Here is a 22,483-nt window from a genome sequence, read left to right as displayed (position 1 = left end):
AGCATGTGAGGGACAGAGAGAGAGTGTGTGTATGTGTGTGAGTGAGGGAGTGAGAGACTGTGAGTGTTTGTACTTGAGCGTGCATGTGTGGATGTGAATGGAAGTGCTTGAGAGTGTGTTTGCGTGTGTGCGTACTTGGTAGTCTGTGTGAGTGTGACGGTGTATAAGCCTGTGAGATGATTTGTGTTTGGGATGAGTGTATGTGTGTGTGTCTGAGAGAGAGCGGGTGTACGAGAAAGGGCCCTTTGGTCATCTCCCTGCACTAACTGGTTTTTACTTGAATAAACGTTGGCCACGTGCCTGGATCCTGTCTGCCTCCTGAGTCTTTGTACCCATTCGGGGGGACAATGTAAAGGTGCTTTCCTTCTGGTTAATTTCAATTTTAAAAAGTAGAAGGAGTTTTACTCTGGATCCAACCCTGAGCTGTGGCTGTCCTGGGAGTGTTTGATGGAGACAGTGCTGAAAGAGCTTTACTCTGTCTCTAACACTGTCCTGCCCCAGCTCACAGAGTGTTTGATGCTGAAGTTGATGATTTTGAGAATTGTGTTGGAAGCTTTTTCTGAACGGTTGCTGTGGTTGGTGCCTCTGTTTTAGAATAGCTTTGTCATTCTCTCAGCTCCTACTGACCGTACATGGACTTCCCGTTTGTTGTTCGTATCGTGTATGATTGCCTCACATTTATTTGGCAGGAAGTCAAGTAACTTCTGTAAAAGGACAAGAGTAAGTGAGTGAGAAGGATGAAATGGTGAAGTATTAACGATGAGGTCTCTCTATGTTTGTCTTTCTGCATTCCTGCTGTCAGTCTCAGTACAGGGTCACAGTAAGTACTTTCTAATACTGACCTTTCAAATCCACTTTGTTCATCATGGAATTGCCTCCTCCTTGATGGTCTGTTTGCTGTCTGGTATTTAGTTCCCAAACTGTTACTGCTCAGCACGATGTGCCTTTTCCTTCACTGCGGTTTCTTCATCAGGGAGAAATCATTTGTTTTATCAAAAATGAAAACAGTGACAATTGACTATTCCGAGCGTGATGATTTATTCCTTCATGTTTTCCTTGTAGACTCATCAACCTTAGACATTTACAGTGTAGAAGGAGGCCATTTTGGGTGATCATGTCTGTATCAGTCAACGATGATCTCACTCTACTTCTCCCATTTTGCAGCTCTCCATCTAAAAGCCTTCTTAACCAACTTATTGAGGGCTTTAATGTAATTAGTGGGGTGGAGATCGCGGTGGGAGGTGGGATTCAGTTGGAGGGAATTTTGAAAATCAAAAAGGGATGTTGTTCAGAGGGTCAATGTGGATTTGTTGGGTCAAATCTCCTGTTTTCACACTGCAGGGATTCGGAAAAATAGAAATGACAGAGCAGAGGTGCAGGCTACTGAAGAGGCAAATAGAAATGCAAATGAACATTGAAGTACAAATGTTACCAGAGTTTATAACTCAACCGCCCTTTCAGGCAGTGAGTTCCAGACTCTTATTAACCTCTACATGAGGAAGAATCTGTTAAGTCTCCTCTCACCCTCTATCTCTGACCTTAAATCTATCTTTCCTGTTTACTGACCCCAGTATGAATGAAGAAAGGACCTTCTTCCCTATCCTATCTGAGCACTCATAATTATCCATGTTTTATTAGTTTTCCTGTCAACCAATCAAAAAAAAAGAGAGAGCAGATAATGCAGGGTATTGAAGGGGTGAATGATAATCAAAGTGTGATGGGAAAGAGTAGGAGATGTACAGAGAAACATTGAATTTGGTACTGGGCAATAAACTGGGCCAGCTGTTAGATTAGGTGACAGTGACCACAATTCAGTTAAGTTTACTTTAGTGATGGAAAGGTGCAGGTATATGCTGCAGGGCAAGAGTTATAGCTGGGGGAAAGGCAGTTATGATGCAATGAGGCAAGATTTATGAAGCATAAGATGGGGAACGAAACTGCAGGGGATGGTCACAATTGAAATGTGGAGCCTGTTCAAGGAACAGCTCCTGCGTGTCCTTGATAAGTATGTCCCTGTCAGGCAGGGAGGACGTGGTTCAGTGAAGGAACCATGATTTATGAAAGAAGTTGAAGCTCCTGTCAAGAGGAAGAAGGAGACTGATGGAAAGATGTGATGGGAGACTCAGATAGGGCACTTGATTGTTACTTGATGTTGGCAGGAAGGACCAAAAGAGAGAGCTAAGAAGAGTCAGGAGGGGGCATGAGAACTCTTTGGCAGGTAGGATCAAGGAACCCCTAAAGCTTCCTTTCAGTGTATCTGGAATAAAAAGATGACAACAGAAAGATTAGGGCAAGTCAACGACAGTAGTGGGAAGTTGTGTGTGGAATCTGAAGAGATAGGAGCGGCGTTAAATTAATATGCTTCGTCTGGGTGTCACAGTGGCTCAGTGGTTAGCACTGCTGCCTCACAGCGCCAGGGACCTGGGTTCGATTCCTACCTCAGGCGACTGCCTGTGTGGAGTTTACACATTCTCCCCGTGTCTGTGTGGGTTGTCTCTGGGTGCTCCAGTTTCCTCTCATATTCCTAGAATGGAGAGGTCAGGTGAATTGGTCATGCTAAATTGCCCATTGTGTTCGGTGCATTGGTCATCGGTAAATATAGGGTTGGGAAATGTGTATGGGTGGGCTACTCTTCGGAGTGTTGCTGTGGACATGTTGGGCCAAATGGCCTGTTTCCATACTGTAGGGAATCTAATCTAATCAAAGTATTCACACAGGAAAAAGACATTGTTGTCGAGGAGAATACTGAGGTGCAGACTATTAGACAAGACGTTTCCACATTAAACTCCATTTACCACCTCTCAGCACAGTTCTGCAGCTTATCTTTGTCCCTCTGTAATCTGCAACACTCTTCTGCACTGTCCACAGCTCCGCTGACATTAGTGTCATCTGCAAATTTACTAGCCCATCCTTCTATGCCCTCATCCAGGTCATTGATAAAAATGACAAACAGCAGTGGCCCCAAAACTGATCATTGTGGTACATCCACTAGTAACTGAACTCTAGGATGAAAATTTCCCATCAACCACTATCCTCTGTCTTCTTCCAGTGAGCCAATGTCTGATCCAAACTGGTAAATCATTAGGAGAAGGTGTTAGCAATGCGAGAAAGTGTGGAAATAGATAAATAGATAGATTTATCCAAGGACTCTCTGGGAAGTCAGGAAGGAGATTGCAGAGCTTTTGGTTTTGATCTTTATGTCATCATTGTCTACAGGAATAGTGCCGGAAGACTGGAGGACAGCAACAGTTGTCCCCTTGTTCATGAGGGGAGTAGAGATCACCTGGTTATTATAGACCAGTGAGCCTGACTTCGGGTGTGAGTGAATGTTGGAAAGGATTATAAGAGATAGGATTTATAATCATCCACAAAGAAATAAATTGATTAGGAATAGGCAACACTGTTTTTGTGAAGTGTAGGTCATGCCTCAAAACCTTATTGAGATGGTGACCAAACAGGTGGATGAGGATAAAGTGGTTGATGTGGTATATATGGATTTCAGTCAAGCGTTTTATATAATTCCCCATGGTTGGCTATTGCAAAATATACGGAGGCATGGGCTTGAGGGTGATTTAGCAGTTTGGAGCAGAAATTGGCTAGCTGAAAGAAGAAAGAGGGAGGTGGTTGATGGGAAATGTTCATCCTGGTGTTCAATTAGTAGTGGTGTACTCCAAGGATCTGTTTTGGGGCCACTACTGTTTGTCATTTTTATAAATGACTTGGATGAGGGTGTAGAAGGGTGGGTAAGTATATTTGCAGATGGCACTAAAGTCAGAGGAGTTGTGTACAGTGCTGAAGGATGTTATAGGTTACAGAGGGACATAGATAAGCTGCAGAGGTGGGCTGAAATGTGGCAAATGGAGTTTGATGTGGAAAAGTGTGAGGTGATTCACTTTGGAAGGAGTAATAGGAATACAGAGTACTGGGCTGATGGTAAGATTCTTGGTAATGTGGATGAGCAGAGAGATCTCGATGCCCATGTGCATTGATCGCTGAAAGTTGCCACCCAGGATGATAGGTTTTTTAAGCAGGCTTACAGTGTGTTAGCTTTAATTGGGAGAGAGATTGTGTTTCAGAACAAGAGGTCATGTTGCAGCTGTACAAAACTCTGGTGCGGCCACACTTGGAGTATTACATACAGGTCTCGTCAGTACATTGTAGGAAGGATGTGGAAGCTTTGGAAAGGGTTCAGAGGAAATTTACGAAGATATTGCCTGGTATGGTCTTATGAGGAAAGGCTGAGGGACTTGAGGCTGTTTTCGTTAGCGAGAAGACGGTTGAGAGGTGACTAATAGAGAATATAAGATGATCAAAGAATTAGATAAGGTAGACAGTGAGAGTCTTTTTCCTCGGATGGTGGTGGCTAGCACGTGGGGACATAGCTTTAAACTGAGAGTTGATCGATAGAGGACAGATGTCAGAGGTAGGTTCTTTACTCAGAGAGTAGGAAGGGCATGGAATGCCCCACCTGCAACAGTAATAGACTAACCAACTTTAAGGGCTATTAAATGGTTATTGGTAAATATATGGATGATAATGGAATAGTGTAGGTTAGATGGGCTTCAGGTTGGTGCAACATTGAGGGCCGAAGGGCCTGTATGTCGTTGTATTGTTCTGTGTTCTACGTTTTAAAGATGTAGTAGAAATTAACAGCAGCTTAACAAATAAAGTTAAAAAATTTCAACTTTGGGCTCTTTATCTCTGTCTGGAAAAACAGTCAAAAAGTGAAAGGAGTTGGGGTCACATTGTTAATAAAGGAGGGTATCAGTGTGGTGATGAGGAGTGATACAAGTACAAGAGTTCATGATGTGGAATCAGTTCAGGGAATGGGGAAAGTAGAAAGTAAGGTGACCAATGACAGACATTAAAATTGCGATTTCCCAAAGCTGAGTGTGAATTTATTCTGAAAAAGTTGATGAGACGGAGAAACTACCTGAGGTGAACAAAGATGGTCAAGGAGAGTATCCAAACAAAAACTAACATACGTCAAACAGAAAATCCAGTGCGAGGCCAGAGGGTCGAGACATTGTTTTAGAAATTGTGAAATGTAAGAATAACAAGACCAGAGAACCAGAAATGCCAAGGAATACTCAAAACTGGATAAAAAGGAATAGAGAGCCGTACAACAGGTATGAAATGGGTAAAACAACACAGACCCGAGGGGAGTGCAGGTAGTTCAGGGGAGTCTCAAAAAGCAATAGGAGAGCAAAGAGAATTCTGTGAAAACACTGGCGGGAAAGATGAGGGAGAATCCCAGAATTCTACAAGTGTATCAAGGGGAAGAGAATAACTGGGGAGAGAGTCAGGCCTATTAGGGACTGAGGGGGCAACCTGTACATGCATCTGGAGGACAATGGTAGAGGGTTAAGTGAATATTTTACATCTGACCTTACCCTGGAGTAAAGTATTCAAGAAGATTGACTGTGAAGCTCCTGAGCAGATTGATATATAAAGTGAGGAGATATTGTTGGTTCTGGCTTTGTAAAAGTGGATAAATCACCAAGGGCAGTTGTATATCAGCCTCCTGTGGGAGATGGGGGAAGAAATTACAGGGGTTCTGATCCAAAACAGTAAATTGTCTCTGGCGACTGGGAGATACTAGAGGATTGGACAACAGCCAGTGGTTCCACTTGACAAGAAGACTGGCAGAGATAGAACAGGGAACTATAGACAGTGAGTGTAACATTAGTATTGGGGCAATTACTGATGGAAACAGTGAAGTAGGGGATTAATCTCCATTTTGAGAAACAAGTTTTAATCAGGGATAGTCAGTGTGGGTTTGTCAGAGGGAGGGCATGCCTTACAAACCTGGTGGAATATTTTGAGGAGGTGACCAAGTGTTTGGATGAGAGTAGGGCAGTTATGTTTTTCATATGGATTTCAGCAAGGTCTTTGGGAAAGTTCCACTTGGGAAACTGATAAAGAAAGCAAACACTTGTCTGATCCAAGGTAATTTGGGAAGTTGGATTCAAAATTAGCTCAAGGACAGGAGACAAAGGATGGTGATTGAAGAATGTTTGTGTGACTAGAGCTTGGTGTGCACTTGTGTACCACAGGGATCAATGCTGGGTCCTTCATTGTTTGTGATGTTCATAATTTATGTGGATGGGCATGTTAGGGGAATGATTTGTACATTTGTGGATGAGACAAAGATTGGCTGGGTAGTTGACAGTGAGGAGAGAGCTGTTAGGTTATGGGAGGATACAAATGGATTGATAAGATGGGCAGATCAATGGCAAATGGAATTTAACCCTTACAAATTTGAGGTGACACACTTCAGAAGAAGGATCAAGACAAGGGAGTAGCCAATGAATGAGAATACTAGCAAGCTCAGATGACCAGGGGATTCTTGGTTGTGTTTGTCTGCAGATCCCTTTAAGATGGCAGGAGAGGTTGACAGGGAGTTATGAAGGCATATGGGCGACTTGCATTTATCACTTGTAGCATATATTATAGGTGCACTGAGGTCATGTTGTGGCTGTACAGAAGTTTGGTTTAGTCACAGCTGGAATAGGGTGAGCAGTTCTGGTCACCACATGATCAGAAGGATGTGACCGCACTGTAGGAGGCTGACCAGGATGTTCCTGGGATAGACCAGTCCAGCTGTGAAGACAGGCTGGATAAACCTGAGCTGTATTCTTTGGAACAGAGAAGGTTGAGGGGGGACTGATCAAGGTTTCTCAGATTATGAGGGGTATGGTCAGGTGAATATAAAGCAGCTATTCCCCTTAGTTGAAGGGTCAATAACAAGGAGCACCATTTTGAAGTGAAGGCAGGAGGTTTGGAGGGGAGTTGAGGAAAGGCTATTTTACCCAGAGGGTGGTGGAACTCTGGAATGCACTGCCTCAGAGGGTAGTTGAGGCAGGAAAACCCACAACTTGTAAAAATTATTTGGATGAAAACTTGTGGTGTCATAACATTCAAGGCTATTGGCTGAGTGCAGGAAAGTGGGACTTGTGTTGGTAGGATATATTTTGGTGGTCCAGTCTTAATGGGCCACTTCTGCACCGTCTGATTCTGTGATTCTAAACCAACTGCAGATGCCAATAAAGATCGTAAAGGTGGAGACAATTGGGATGACAGTAACTGGACAAGCAATATAAAAACTAACAGCAATCGTTGCTCTGAGCATGTACAGAGAAAGAAAATAATTGTGGAACTGCGTGAGGGAAAAAGTTGGGAATTTAGAACATGGAACAGGGAAATGGCAGATAATTTAGAGTTACATGGTGATCAGCTTATAGAAGTTAACAGCACAGAAGGCCATTCCACCCTTTGAGTCTGTGCTGGTCACCTATCTATTCTAATCTGATTATCCAGCACTTGCCCTCATATACCTCATGACCAGCCTGTAAATAGTTTCTTTCTGCCAAAGGCTATGCTTTTCATTATTTATCACCCCAGCAAGTTGTTTATCCTCTGTGAACTTGTTAATCAATCTGCCTACATATAAGTTTATATCATTGATATAAACCACAGACAACAAGGGTCCCAACACCTACCCCGGTGGGCCCCCAGTGAACACAAACATCCAGTCGGATAAAGGTCCCTCATCCTTCATCTTCTACTTCCTGCCAGTCAGCAAATTGTGGATCCAATTTGCCAAATGTCCTTGGATCCCGTGGGCTCTGACCTTTGCTATCAGTCTCCCATGTGGAGATTGATAAAAGCCTTGCTGAAGTCTGAGTAGACAACATCAAAATCATTGCCTCATCTGCACACCTGGTCTTGGCTTCAAACAAATTCAATTCTGTTGGTTAGATATAAGACCGTAGGAGATTGGAGTAGAACTAAGCCATTTGACCAATCAAGTCTGCTCTGTTTGTGATCATGGCTGATATGTTCCTCAAACACATTCTCTGCCTTCTCCCCATAACACCCTTGAACCCCTGACTGATCAAGAACCCTGTCAGAAATACACTCAATGACTTGGCCTCCACAGCCCTCTGCAGCAATGAGTTGTAATGAGTTCTCAGCACAAACTGAAGAAATTCTTCCCCATCTCAAATCTAACCCTGCACTCTGTGGCTGTGCCCCTGGGTCCTCATCTCTCCCCCGAGTAGAAACATCTTCACGTTCATGATACCCAGGCCTATCAGTATTCTGTAAGTTTCAATCAGATCCCCCTCATCCTCCTAAACTCCCTTGAGTACAGACCCAGAATCTGTACTCATCATAACAAGTCTTAGTCCCCTGGGTCATTCTTGTAACTTCCTTGATCTCTTCCAATGCCAACAGCTCCATCCTCAGATATGGGGCCCAAAACTGCTGTCAATATTCCAAATGTGGTCTGGCCAGATATAGCCTTATACAGCATAGGCAATACACCCCCTAGCCTTGTATTTACACCCTCTCGGATGTAATGTTAACATTGCATTTGTTTTCTGAACTGCCAACTGTACTTAGAACTTAGAACATAGAACATAACAAAGTACAGCACAGAACAGGCCCTTCGGCCCACGATGTTGTGCCAATGTTTAATCCTAACGTAAACTACACACCCCTCAACTCACGGCTATGCATGTTCATGTCCAGCAATCACGTAAATGTCCCTAATGGCTCTGCTTCCATCACCACCACTGCTGGCAATGCATTCCTTGCTTTCGCAACTCTCTGTGTAAAGAGCCTACCTCTGACATCTTCTCAATATCTTTCTCTTAACATCTTATAACTAAGATCCCTCGTACCAGTCAATCATGCGCTGGGGAAAAGTCTCTGGTTATTGACTCTATCTATTCCTCTCATTATCTTAAAAATCACACAACACCAGGTTATAGTCCAACAGGTTTAACTGGAAGCACACTAGCTTTTGGAGCGACGTTCCTTCATCAAGTGATCAGGTGAAGGAACATCGTGCCGAAAGCTAGTGTGCTTCCAATTAAACCCGTTGGACTATAAACTGTTGTTGTATGATTTTTAATTTTGTACACCCCAGTCCAACACCGGCATCTCCAAATCATCTCATTATCTTGTACACCTCGATCAGGTCTCCTTTCGTCCTCCTTCTCTCCAGAGAGAAATGTCCGAGCTAATTCAACCTTTCTTCATAAGGCAAGCTCTCCAGTCCAGGCAGCATCCTGGTAAACCTTCTTTGCACCCTCTCCAAAGCCTCTGTATCTTTCCTATAGTAGGCCGACCAGAACTGGACACAATATTCCAAGTGTCACCAGGGACTTGTAGAGCTGTAGCAAAATCTTACGGCTCTTAAACTAAATCCCCCTGTTAATGAAAGCCGAAACACCATATGCTTTCTTAACAACCCTATCCACTTGGGTGGCAACTTTGAGGGATCATTGTGCTTGCACACCCAGATCCCTCTGTTCCTCTACACTGCCAAGAATCCTGTCTTTAATCCTATATTCATCATTCGATTTTGACCTTCCAAAATGCATCACTTCACATTTATCCAGGTTGAACTCCTTGTATTTCTCAGCCCAGATCTGCATCCTGTCTATGTCGCGCTGCAGCCTGCAATAACCCTCAATATTATCAACGGCACCTCTAAACTTTATGTCAACTGCAAATTTACTATCCCACCCCTCAACCTTCTCATCCAAGTCATTTTTTAAAACTACAAAGAGCAGAGCCCAGTGGGACGCCGCTCATCATTGTCTTCCAGGCAGAATACTTTCCATCGACAGCCTCACTCTGCCTTCTGTTAGCCAACCAATTCTGAATCCAAATAGACAAATCTCCCTGTATCCCATACTTCCTGACATTTTGAATGAGCCTACTATGTGGAAGCTTATCAAATGCCTTGCTGAAGTCCATATACACCATATCAACTGCTTGACCTTTGTCGACCTGTCTTATCACCTCCTCAAGAACTTGTTCTTCTCCACAATCTCGTTCTTAATGTTGGACTGTAAAATCTTTCAAATAACCGAGGTCAGGCTAAACAGCCTATCGTATCCCATTTTCTGCCTCGCTTTCCTTAACAAAACCATTCTGTCTGTTTTTGATCCATCTCCACCTCTGAAGCGTAGATGAATTCTGCCCCTCAGAATTGCTTCCATAGTTTCCCGACCACCGAGGTTAGACTGACTGGCCTGTAGATACCTGGTTAATCCCTTGCTCACTTCTTGAATCATGGCTTTCCTCCTGTCTTCTGGCACCTCTCCATCTGCAGATCTAAGCTCCATCTGTATAACCTGAAATCTTATCTTTAAGCTTTTCTACAAAGATAAGCGGATTATAATTAGCAAAAACTATTGTCTCATTAATTCCATATCAGACATAAATTTCAAAGTTTTGAAGAGCTGATAGCAATGTTTCCTTTTCCATCATTAAGCAATGTGAACCAACCAGATAAGAAGAACAAATTTCCTTCCCAAGAGTTTATGGTCATCATGAGACTCTTAATTCCAGATTTAAAAAAAAAATGAAACTCTACTATGGAGGGCTTTGAACTCCATTCCCCCAGAAAATGACCTGGATCTCTAGATTTATAGCCTCCTGACAAGACAACTCTGCCATTGCACCCCCAGTATTGGCAGTCACTTGTTTTGAGTGAATCACACAGAATCTTCACTTTTCAGTACAATACTGAGCAATGACCTTGTTCCTGGCTTTCTTCACAGCTTCAATATGTGGTTTTGTAGCAATAATCTTCCCTCATGGAATCTCCTAGTAAACCACTCCAATCTCGTACAATTCATGTCAATCTTTTTTTGAAGCTTTTCCAATGTCGTTGGGTTTAGCTGCCTCTGGCTTCAGCACTGTTACCTATCGGGCCGTAAGGGAGGGAGGATTGCTGGGTTGTCACGGGGAGTCAGTATTATGGTCTTGGTGAGCTAAGTGATCTTGACATTGAGCTTATGTCCTGTTCAATATGTAGGACATTGTTGTGGTGCAGTGGGGAATGTCCCTGCTTCAAGAAGCTCTGGGTTCAAGTCACATTAGGTTTCGCCTTCAGCCTACACAGGACTCTACGAGAGGTTGTCATCATTAATGGATCCTAATTCACTGGATGGCCCTTTAAGAGAAGTTTGAGAGTCAATTCTAACACTTTATTACATAGGAGATGTTGTGACAACATACACCTTAAACTGCTGCCAATCATTACATCCTTCATCAGCATATGATGGGTCAGCCCCATGACTTGTTAGACAGTCTGAAGCAGCAAAATCAAAGTCCGATTGACAATAAAGATCACATCCCAGTCAATCAAAATATTCCCTTCATATACAAACACACATTATTGTGTCACATACACACTGATCCTGTGTGTGCCTGTTATTTTTGCATCGAAGAGAAGAACATAACAAAGGGATAATTGAAAAGAGATATTCCAAATCATGCAATCGTTAGATAGAGTGGATAGAATATTTCCCCTTGAATTTCACAATTGGAGACATCAGAATAACTGAGGTCAGAATGGATTTGGGCCAAAGGGAAGGCTGAGGGAAGGTTTGATTGAGATGTTCCAAATCATGAAAGAACAGGATGGTGTCAATAGAGAGACACCATACCCACTCATGAAGGCTCAGGATAGTGTAGATAGAGAGGTACCGTACCCACTCATAAAGGCTCAGGATAGTGTAGGTAGATAGAGACCGTACCCACTCATGAAGGGATCAAGAACTAGAGGGCACAGTGGGATGAACAAAAATATTATTGTTCATTCAGAATGTGGAATCAAAAGTGGAGTGAAAAGAGATTTTAGGTTTCAGTTCTGTGAAAGTGACTTATTCATTTGAAACAAAGGGTCAGAATGTGATCTGGAACAGTGAAGTAAAGACACTGAGAAAGTGTCCTGGAGATAAGTGACCTGGAGAGTTCATTGCTGAATATTTACCAAGGTGAGGTTTACAGTCGATACAAACAGATCCTTGAGTACCACCAGTCAGCTGAGTTCAGAAGAAGAGAAGTTGGAAGAATAGTTGTTTGAAAAAATTCCGAATGTCTCCAGGTTGAGAGTTGTAATAAAATCTCCAGAACTTCAGCGTTGAAAATAAGTCTGAAGCTGTTTCAGTACTCAAAGGAGGAGGGAGAGAAAAAGTCAATGAGTTAGTTTATGTTAATGCATTTCATAGAGAGACAGAGAGAATCCTATCTGGTGAAAATGCTGAGATTCAGTTGAGTGAAACATCCTTAAGTGAAGCTTACTGAAGTCAATGTACACAACATCAACTATATTATTCTCATTTTCAGACCTAGTCACCTCCTCTAAAATTCCATCAAATCCAATTCAATCAAATTCCTTTACAAACTCATGCTAAATATCCTGGATTAACCTTTGTCTCTCCAAGTAATGATTCATTCTGTCCCTCAGAATTGTTTCCGATATTTTCCCCACCATTGATGTTGGCCTCACTGGCTTGTACTCTCCTGGTTTATCACTACCACCCTTGAACAATAGGGTAACAGGTAAAGGGATGATTGGCAAGTGAAATAACAAGGGTTCAGAGACACTGTGCTCCTGTTAGAGTGAAGGGTAAGGCCAGTAAGATGAGGGAACAATGGATGAATAAATATATTGAGGCTCTGGTTAAGAATATGAAAGAGTCATGTATTAGGTATAGACAACTTGAAGAATATAAGGGTGATCAGGGCATTCTTATGAGGGATATCAGGAGGGCAAAAAGTCGACATCAGATAACCTCAGTAGATAAGGCTGAGGATATGCCAAAGGTATTCTACGAAGTCATTAGAAACCAGAGAGCATCCAGGGAGGGAATAGGGCCTCTTCAAGATCAATGAGGTCATCTATGTGTAGAACCAGAGGAGAGGGGGGAGATATCCTAAACAAATATTTTGCATCAGTTTTTACTGTGGAGAAAGAAATTGACGCAAGGGAACTCGGGCAAATAAATATTAATGTCTTGAAAGCAATTCACTTTACTGAAGAGGAAGTGTTGGAGGTCTTGAAAAACATAAAAGTGGCTTTGTGCAGGGGAAATCATGTGTCACAAACTTGACTGAGATTTTGAAAATGTAACCAAAAGACCAGTGAGGGCAGAGGGGGAGATATTGTTTACATGAACTTGTGTAAAGCTGTTGTCAAAGATCCACATGGTGGACTAATTAGTGAAGTTAGGTGGCATGGGATTCAGGGAGAGAATGCCAGTTGGATACAAAATTTGCTTGATGGTAAGAGACAGAGTGTTGTGATGGGGGTTTGTTTTTACATTGGACCATGTGACCTCATTTCAGGAACATTCTAAGATATCATCCATCTTATGTCAGTGATTAACTCCTTCATCAATATTGCAACACCCCCTCCTCTTTGACATTCCCCCTCCCCCTACATGCCTCATCTCACAGTTCGATAGCCCGGAACATTGTGCTGTCAATCCTGTCACACTCTCAACCATGTCTCTGTGATAACAACAATATCTCATCCCCACTCATTAACCTGCACCCTCAGCTCGTCTGCCTTACTCACAAGTAAATGCCACACTCCCTTATGCCCTCCCTTGATGATATTCACACTGCCTTCTGGATTGACTTGGATTGCCATGTCACTGTCAGTTAGCTCAGTTGGTCTGTGATGTGGAGTGATGCCAGCAAGGGATGTTTAATTCTCATATTGTCTGAGGTGACCATGAAGATCCAATCTTCTCAACCTTGCCCCTTGTCTGAGGCAGAGTGACCCTTAGGTTAAATCATTACCAGTCATAACTTCCTTTAATGAGACAGGAGTTCTCTTGCACAATGGTGAGTTTACTTTTTTACTTCAGTTTACTTTTTTCCATCTTCATGTCTCTCTGTATCCAACCCCCGCTCCCCACCCCCCCACCCCCACCACACCCCAACAATACTTCCACTGCATCCCCCATCCCTCTGCTACGCCTGATGAATGAGCCAGGTTACTGAAGGCTGGCTCGGTAATAGAATAGAAGGTGATAGGAAATAGAAAAGGTTCTGCAGGGAGGGCCCTGAGTCCTGCTGTTCACATCACCGTGGGTCCTCCCCGCACCCGCCACCCCCCCCCCCCCGCCCCCACACCACCAAGTCTAACCTCAGGATGTTTACAAACCACCTGAAGACCTGTCTTGTATCCAGCCCGGAGTTCATTCCACTCTGTCACTAGTCTGTTCAGAAATCACAATTGTATCATATTATATCTTTTCTCACTAAATAACAGATTCAATATTTTACCTCACTGTTTGGTGTCTGTGCTGTGTTCATATCCTCTCTCTCTCTCTCTCTCCCCTCACAGCTTTGTCTGCTTATGGTTGGTCAATAACAATCGTGGATGGAGTGTGGGCTGAGGAAGGAGGCTCCGCTGTCTTACCCTGCAGCTTCACCCACCCTGACACCAACCTCACACTCACCGGCTCCATCTTATGGTACAAGGAGGAAACACGGGCTTTTATCTTTAACTGTACAGATCCTGGTCCAGACCATTCCCAGGGTGAGCTGTGTGAGAATGTGATACAGCGGGACGGTGGGAATCGATTCAGATTCGTGGGGAACCTCACCAACAAAGATGCCTCAATAATGATGGAGGGACTGAGCCGGGAGGATGATGGTTCCTATCGGTGTCGTGTGGAGCTCAATATTGAAAAGTTTGGATCTAGAAAAGGAACACGCCTGGAAGTGAAAGGTGAGGAACAATGTTCTGATGGTGTCACTGCCCTGACAGCTCAATGGGGACAGGCTCCACCAGGTCCGGGAGCTCTTGGATTCTTTCCTTCTCCTGGGCTCTTCCAGTTGGTCTCAGGCAGGAGGCAGTGAGAAGGACAGAGACAGAGGGGCACAAAGAGAGAGAGAGAGAGAGAGACAGAAAGAGTGAGAAAGAGGTAGAGGGAGAGAAAGATAGAGAGAGAGAGAGAGAGAGAGAGTGACATGACTGGGATTTAGAGACCATTCCATCACCATCTTTGAAACCTCCCACAGTCACACTCATTCATTATCACGTTCAAACTGGCTTCATTGCTCTGGGATGGGGAACAGAGAAAACATCACTGACAATCCAAGCTCCAAGATCCCCATCAATGAGGGTCCAGCTTTATCGGCATTTGGGTGAGGACAAGAGAGACCTGGCACCCCCTGAGCCCTCACTGGATGAGCTCATCTCAGGGTGAAGGAACCCTCAGCTCACATTGGCCGAGAACCTCACTGTTGCTGTCCTCCACCTCTATTGGCTGAGGAGAAAATGGGGGGAGCTGTCCTCGCCAGAGGCTAATGTCCTGGGGATTGTGGCAGATTGTGAAATTTGAATTTGAAAATATCTAGAACTGAAAACTAGTCTAATAATGACTGTGTAACCATCACCATTAAAAAAGAATCTGGGTTAATCATGTCCTTTTGGGAGGGAAATCTGCTATCCTTACCCGATCTGACCTACATGTAACTCCATACCCACAGTTATGTATTTGACTCTTAACTGCCCCTCAGTTGTGGATAAGGAGTGAACCCAGGAGTGCAAATGAAACTGTGGCTGCAAGAGCAGGTCACAGGCTCAGAATCCTATGAATTAACATACCTCCTGACTCCAAAGCCTATTGGCCAGTCAGGAGTGTGATGAAATACCTTCCACTTGCCTGGAACAGTGCAGGAAAATATATCACTGCTCTGTCATTATTACTGGATCAAAATCCTGGAAATCCCATCCTAACATCATTGTGGGAATAAAAATAACTATAAAATGCACTGCAGCAAGACAGCAACATTTCCTCCACCAGCACCTTCCAAAGTAGGGACCTTAAAGACCTCAGTGAAAAATGACATCAGATACAGCCAGCCTGACATGGAACTATCTTTTCATTGTCCAAGAGGATGTGGGTGTCCCATGCACAGTCAGCCTTTATTGGCCAGCCCTGGAGAAGGGAATGGTGAGCTGCCTTTTTGAACTGCTGTATTCACTCAGCTGCAGAGACATTCACGATACGGTTGGTAAAGGATTTCCAAGGCTTTGTCCCAGTGACACTGAAGGAATGATGAAATATTCCCCAATCAGGATGGTGAGTGTCTTGGAGGGAAGCTTGTAGGTGGAGATGTTCTCCTGTATCCCATGTTCATCAGTGAACAACCATCCCCACTGCTGACCTTATGGTGGAGGGAGGGTGATTGATGATGCAGCTAAAGATGGTTAGACCAAGGACACACTAACCTGAGGAACTCCTGTAGAGATGTTCTGGAGCTGAGATGACTGATCGCTAAGAACAACAACCAGCTTCCTCTGTGCTAGGTCTGACAGAAACCCATGGAGGTTCCCCCCTCAGCTTCCCACTGGATTCACTTTTGCTCAGGTTCCTTGATGCTGCACTCGCTCAAATACAGCCTTGATGTTAACAACAGGCACATTCGCCTGTACCTGTCTTTTTGTTTTTTCTGTTGTTTACCTATTATTTACTATCTATGCAACTTAACTCTGTGATCTGCCTGTACTGCTCACAAGACAAAGCTTTTCGCCGTGCCTCGGTACATGTGACAATAAATTCAATTCAATTCAATTCAATTCAGTCACTGACAGCTTCCAACAGTTTAATTGGCCAAATTGAAAATATGTAACATTTCACTGCAAACGAGATACCTCAGTTGTTTTGAGCATGATTTGAATCTAAACAGTCAGATTAAATTATCCCCCCGAATACTAAAACCCAATCGAGTTTGAATTTATTGTTTTTGCCATCCTCAAACTAATGAGACAATCTGATGTTTGGGGTATAAAATAAAAAGCAGATATTTTGAAAGTTAGACAGAGAGTAACTGCCATTGAGAGACTGCCATACAAAACACTCTCAATCAAAGGGACCTTCTTCATATGAAACATCTTTGCAGTGAAAGACAGAAGTCGACCCAAGGAGATCTTTAACCGAAAGAAGAAACACACTGACAATGACAGCCATTGTGTGGTTTTGTAATGAAGCTGATGTAATTTTAATACAGGTGGTTATTGGAACAGTGTATTGTTATAGAGTTGGAGGCAGATAGCAAGCAGTTAAGGGAAAGGAGGCTTAGAGTTGGAAATAGTTGTTGTTTAATGTTCACTTTGAGAGTTAAAGAATAAATTGATTTTTTTTGTTTAAGTAGTGGAATTTGGGAGTTCTCTATCACTTAGACTTTAACAGATTACGATGTGAGGTGAGCTTTTCTGGGTGTTTGGTTTAATTAGCAGAGGGGTTCACCACCATGTCGTTACAGTTTGGGGGCTCATCTGCGATTTGGACGGGTTTAGACAGATCCAGTCTGAGATTTGGATAGATTTGGGTGCAAAAGATCCCAGCAGATTTAAACACTTGCTGATTAGTGTCCGAGATCTTTAAAGAAAATGTAGGTGAGAGAATTGGTTTAATTTCAGTTATTTGTGGTTGGTTAAATTAAAAGTGAGAGAAATGGCTCTTAAAATTGCTGAAGACATTCTGCGGTTTGAAAATGGTTCCAAATTTGCCAAGAAAGTTTAGAAAGACAGCAGAAGACCATACGTTTAGAATTAGCATTGAGGTTAGAACATAGAAAATAAAACATAGAACAATACAACACAGAACAGGCCCTTCGGCCCTCGATATTGTGCCGAACTGTGAACTATTCTCAGTTCATCCCCCTACACTATCCCATCATCATCCATGTGCTTATCAAAGGATTGTTTAAATCTCCTTTAGAATTGGATCCAACCAGGGACATGGGGAAGCTGAAATTGTAAGGGAGTTAGTCAAGCACTTTGGTCTGTCAGAGAAACAGAGAAGTGCAGGAGAGTTAGAAACATTTAGTTTACAATTGAGGAAAATGGAGTTACAAGGTAAAGAAAAGGAAAGAAGAGCCATGAAAGAAGAAAAGAAGAGAGAGAGAGAGACAAAGAGAGATAGAATAAATGGAAGGAAAGAGACAGAGAGAGAAAAAGAGAAGAAAGGGACAGAGAAAGAGATGAAAGAGAAAGGAAAAAGAAAGAGACAGAGCGAATAAAAAAGAGAGAGAATGTTGTTAGCAGAGCAAAGAGAGCGCGAAGAAAGAGAAAGAGAAAGGGAGAGAGAATTTGAACTTCAGAAGTTGTGAATGAGTCAGGAAAGCCAAGTTAACAGGATGGAGTGAATTTTGGGAGTTCTCTGTTCCTCATACTTTAACAGATGGCGATGTGAGGTGAGCTTTTCTGGGTGTTTGGTTTAATTAGCAGAAAGCTTCACCGCCGTCTCGTAACAGCAGCTTCTCCTGGGCAGTCAGGATGGACAATACATGCACATAATCCGGGCCAGCGACACCCATGATGGAATAAAACAAAAGTAGGAATAAATGAAATAGCGAACATCCTGAGGAAAAACCAAAAACAAAGCTGCAGGTGCTGCAAATCAGAAACAAAAATGGAAACTGTTGGAAACGCTCAGCAGGTCTGGCAGCACCTGTGGAGAGAAACCAGAGTTAACATTTCAGGCAGAGTGACCCCTCCTCAAGATGCTGAGGAGTTTGACAAGACAGATTCTGAGAGGATATTTGTTCTTGTGAACAGAAGTCAAACAGGGGAACAATTGCAAAATAACGGATTTTCTATGTAAATTGAGATAAGGAAACATTTAATCTCTCAGCTCCTCTTTTAAGTTCATGCAGCAAAGAGCCACATGGCTGGTTATCCCCCTCCTCCTGCACCCAAATATTTTACTTAATGTAGAAAAGTATAATCTGGACTCTGAGTTTAAATTAACCTGTGCTCATTTCAAAGGTCACAGGTTGGAGCTGGTGAATGGTTACATTAGGAATGACACCGGGGGTTCTCCTTCACACAGAGTGTGGTCAATACTTTGAATGTGTTTGAGCAACAGAGTGAGGGGGGAGGCTGTAAAATCCTTGACCTTGTTTAAAGAATATTAGTATTGAGCACCGGGCGGAGGGTTCTGCATGAATGAATTCAGGAGGGTTCAATGGATCCGATCTGTAAGTACCTTCAGCGGTCACACGGCACCAGGTTATAGTCCAACAGGTTTATTTGAAATAACAAGGTTCAGAGCACTGCTCCTGAATCAGGTGAAGTCTGGTGCAGTGTGACTTCTGACTTTGGCCACCTCAGTGCAACACTGACACCTCCACATCATGGAAGTATCTTGTAATCAAGGTTTGGAGATGCTGGTGTTGGACTGGGACGTACAAAGTTAAAAATCACACTATACCAGGTTATAGTCCAACAGGCTTAAAAAAAACTTTTTTTTCAAAGCTCCATTCTCAAGCGAACTTTAACAATTGGTGTCTGTCAGCCCAGATAATGTCTGTCAGCCCAGATAATGTATTGAAGGTGTGAGCTCCCCTGGGTGATACTGTCTGTGCCACAATGTTTAGACTGATCCTAATCTAAAAAAAAGAATTTGTAGAATCTTACGTGGATTTTTGAGCAAAGTAAAATGTAACTCTGCAAGTACAAACTCACCCCCACAAACTTATATGTGCATGTGTGCATGTGCGTGTGTTGGGCGGGGTTGGGGAAGGGGGGAGGGGGTGGTTGTGAGTGTCTGTGCGGAGTGTGTGCCTGTGTGTGAGTGTAAGTATAAAGTCTGTGAGAAGGTGCATATGTGAGTGTGGCAGTGTATGTGTGAGCGTATGAGAGAGGGTCTGCATGTGTGTGTGTGTGTGTGTGTATAGTGTGTTGGGGTCATCTGTAGTGTGACATGAACCCAAGATCCCGGTTGAGGCCATCCCCATGGGGACCGAACTTGGCCAAGAGCCTCTGCTTGACCACTTTTTGTTGCTGCCTGACCCGAAGGTCACCTTGGAGGATGGTCACCTGAAAGTCCAAGGTTGAATGTCCCAGACTGCTGTATGTGGCAGGTACTCATGCAACTCAGCCAACTTTGTCTATCCCATTCGCTGCAGGCAAGGATGCCCTGAGGCATGCTACATTGGTGAGACCAAGCAGGGGCTACGGCAATGGATGGATGAGCATCGTACAGCAATCAACAGACAGGAGTGCTCCCCCCAAGTCAGAGAACAGTTCAGCAGTCCTGCACACACACACACACACACACACACACACACACACACACACACACACACATATAAGTTTGTGGGGTGAATTTGTACTTTCAGAGTTTCATCATACTTTGCTCAAAAAACTGCATGAATCCATGTAAGTTTCTACAAATTCATTTTTTAGATGAGAATCAGTCTAAACATTGTGGCACAGACAGGATCACCCAGGGGAGCTCACACCTTCAATACATTATCTGGGCTGACAGACACCAATTGTTAAAGTTCACTTGAGAATGTAACTTTTAAAAGAAAATTGTGATTTACATATAAAAGAACTGAAACCAACATGGTCATTCCAACGGACGAGAGACTTAACAAACTATCCTGGTCTTTTTCAACATATAATTTCAGTGACATCACACTATAAACATTTGCTATAAATTCTGTGACTTACAATCTTATACTCCACTCTCACCTGATGAAGGAGCAGCGCTCCGAAAGCTAGTGCTTCAAATTAAACCTGTTGGACTATAACCTGGTGATGTCTGATTTTTAATCTTGTAATCAAGGTTTTCAAATTGAGTGACGAGGAGACATTTTGATCAGGGTGACTCTTCTTGGAGATATAAGTGGAGTCTTTAATTGTTCATTTTATTGTGAAGTTGAAAGGAATGTAACATATTGAAATAAGAACTTCTGCACACTGACCTCATCCATTCTGATGTTTGTCCTTTCCTCAGCTGCTCAGGGAAATGTCCCAGTGGTGAGTGGGACAGAGGGAGATTCAGTTACTTTACCCTGTATCTTCAGGAGCTGGGACTACCACACCCTGACCACTGTTACCTGGATGAGGAAGGAGCCCTACCAACACATCGTTACATTTACAGCCCAATCACAGGGAACTTGGACAACTGGACACGGTGGAAATCGGTACGAGCTCATCGGGAACCCAGAGGAGGGAAACGCCTCGACCAGGATAAACCAGCTGAGTGTGAGGGACAATCACACTTACCTGTGTCTGGTGGAATACAGGTCAAGACGCAATCTTTTATATCTGATCCAGAAAGAGACTCGGCTGCAGGTACATGGTAAGAAACCGTTCCCACATTCTTCAGCCTGTAGAAGGTGCACAGTGAGAGTGGAACAGATTCGGTGAATGTTTTGTGATTTGATTTTCTGGTGAAAGGACATGGAACTAAAACATTAACCCTGTTTCTCTCCATCAGTGTTCTCTGCCCTGCTGAGTGTTTGCAGCATTTTGATGTTCATTTAAAATGTCCAGCATCTGTAGTATTTTAGCTTTTGGCTTCAAATTTAATTTTTTTCAATATTTAATTTACTATGATGTGCTGATATTTTTAGGTGCATTCTGATGTCAGTATTGAAAGACATTGACACATTCAGAATATTTAGTTCAATCTCCAAATGACCCAAAGTTATACTGACATTAAAATCATCTCCTTGAACAGGAAGGTGCTACAGACTAATGTGTCCCTCTTGGTTCCAACCTTCATCGGGAATAGTTCCATCAGTGCAAGTACATTCCCCCAGTGTCCATCTGACTGTGTGAGGCATCACAGCCACGTGGGACCTATCCTAGCCCTGCATTCACACATGGGTTATAACAGGAGCTGGTGGTGTACTGTTAGTGTTACTATCACTGGGTGACCAATCCAGACACCCAATTCTGGGTTCATGGGTTCAAATCCCACCACAGCAGAAGGTGAATTTTATTTTTTAAAAATCTGGAAGTTTAAGAAAAAAGCTAACCTAATAGTTACATGTGACCATTGTTGAGATTTGGAAAAGCCGATCTGATTGAATCATACACTTTAGGGAATCTAGGTTTCGGTTAAGTTAGTTGGACGGTTGGTTTGCAAAGCAGTGTGATGCCAACAGTGTGGGTTCAATACCCACATTGGCTCAGGTGACCATGAAGCACCCTCCTTCTCAACTCTCTCCTCACTGAGGTGTGGTGACCCTCAGGTTAAACCACCACCAGTTTTGTGTGTGTGTATCTCTCTCTCTCTCTCTCTCAAGAGAAAGCCGCCCATGGTCTGGTAATAATATGGCAACTTGATTTAGAGAATGAAACCTGTCATTCACACTCAGTGTCATGTGTTGCCATATGCACAATATTGAGCCCTCTCTCTCCATCAGCACCACCTCACGCAGGCTCAGGGCTGTTCATTATCCACCAACTCTGCACAGTCCACTTCTAACTCTGTATTGGGAAAACAAAACACAGACTGGGTGAATATTTTGCAGAACAGAAATGTTCTGCCCACAAAAATGATCCTCAGCATCCAGTTGCCTGCCATTTCCACACACCACTTTTTGGGGACCCAGTGACCTTCTGGACTCAATATTGAGGTGAATAATTTGAGGGCCTCAGCACCTTCTCCTATCTCCTTCCCCCAACCCCCACACACCAGGCCTTGTCATCACATGGGCTACTACCAAAACAATCCATTGTCAGTGACGAATGGTCCCCATCAGCAGCTGTTCATTCTCCCAAGCTGACCTTTCCCCTTTCGTTTGTCTGTCCAATTGCTTTTCTCTCTGTCTGGGGTCCGTTTCCTCTGAGTGTTTACTCCTGCCCCCTCACCCACCTCCCCATCTTCAGCATCTATACCAATCTTTC

The 22,483-nt window shown here is 43.3% G+C and overlaps 1 protein-coding gene across 1 annotated transcript in view; it reads left to right on the top strand.

Moving 5' to 3' along the window:
• The first annotated feature begins 741 nt into the window (after nt 1-741).
• LOC132826558 (uncharacterized) overlaps nt 742-22,483 on the top strand; it is a 41,641-nt gene continuing 19,899 nt past the window's right edge. The window contains exons 1-3 of the mRNA XM_060842522.1: nt 742-820; nt 14,165-14,551; nt 20,580-20,927. Coding sequence (XP_060698505.1) covers nt 760-820; nt 14,165-14,551; nt 20,580-20,927 — 796 coding nt within the window. The 5' untranslated portion in view covers nt 742-759. The remainder of the gene's footprint in view (nt 821-14,164; nt 14,552-20,579; nt 20,928-22,483) is intronic.

Source organism: Hemiscyllium ocellatum, chromosome 2 (assembly GCF_020745735.1).
Source record: "Hemiscyllium ocellatum isolate sHemOce1 chromosome 2, sHemOce1.pat.X.cur, whole genome shotgun sequence".
NCBI classification, from domain to species: Eukaryota; Metazoa; Chordata; class Chondrichthyes; order Orectolobiformes; family Hemiscylliidae; genus Hemiscyllium; species Hemiscyllium ocellatum.
The sequence above is the reverse complement of the archived record's forward strand: the minus strand, read 5'-3'. Positions and strand labels throughout refer to the sequence as shown.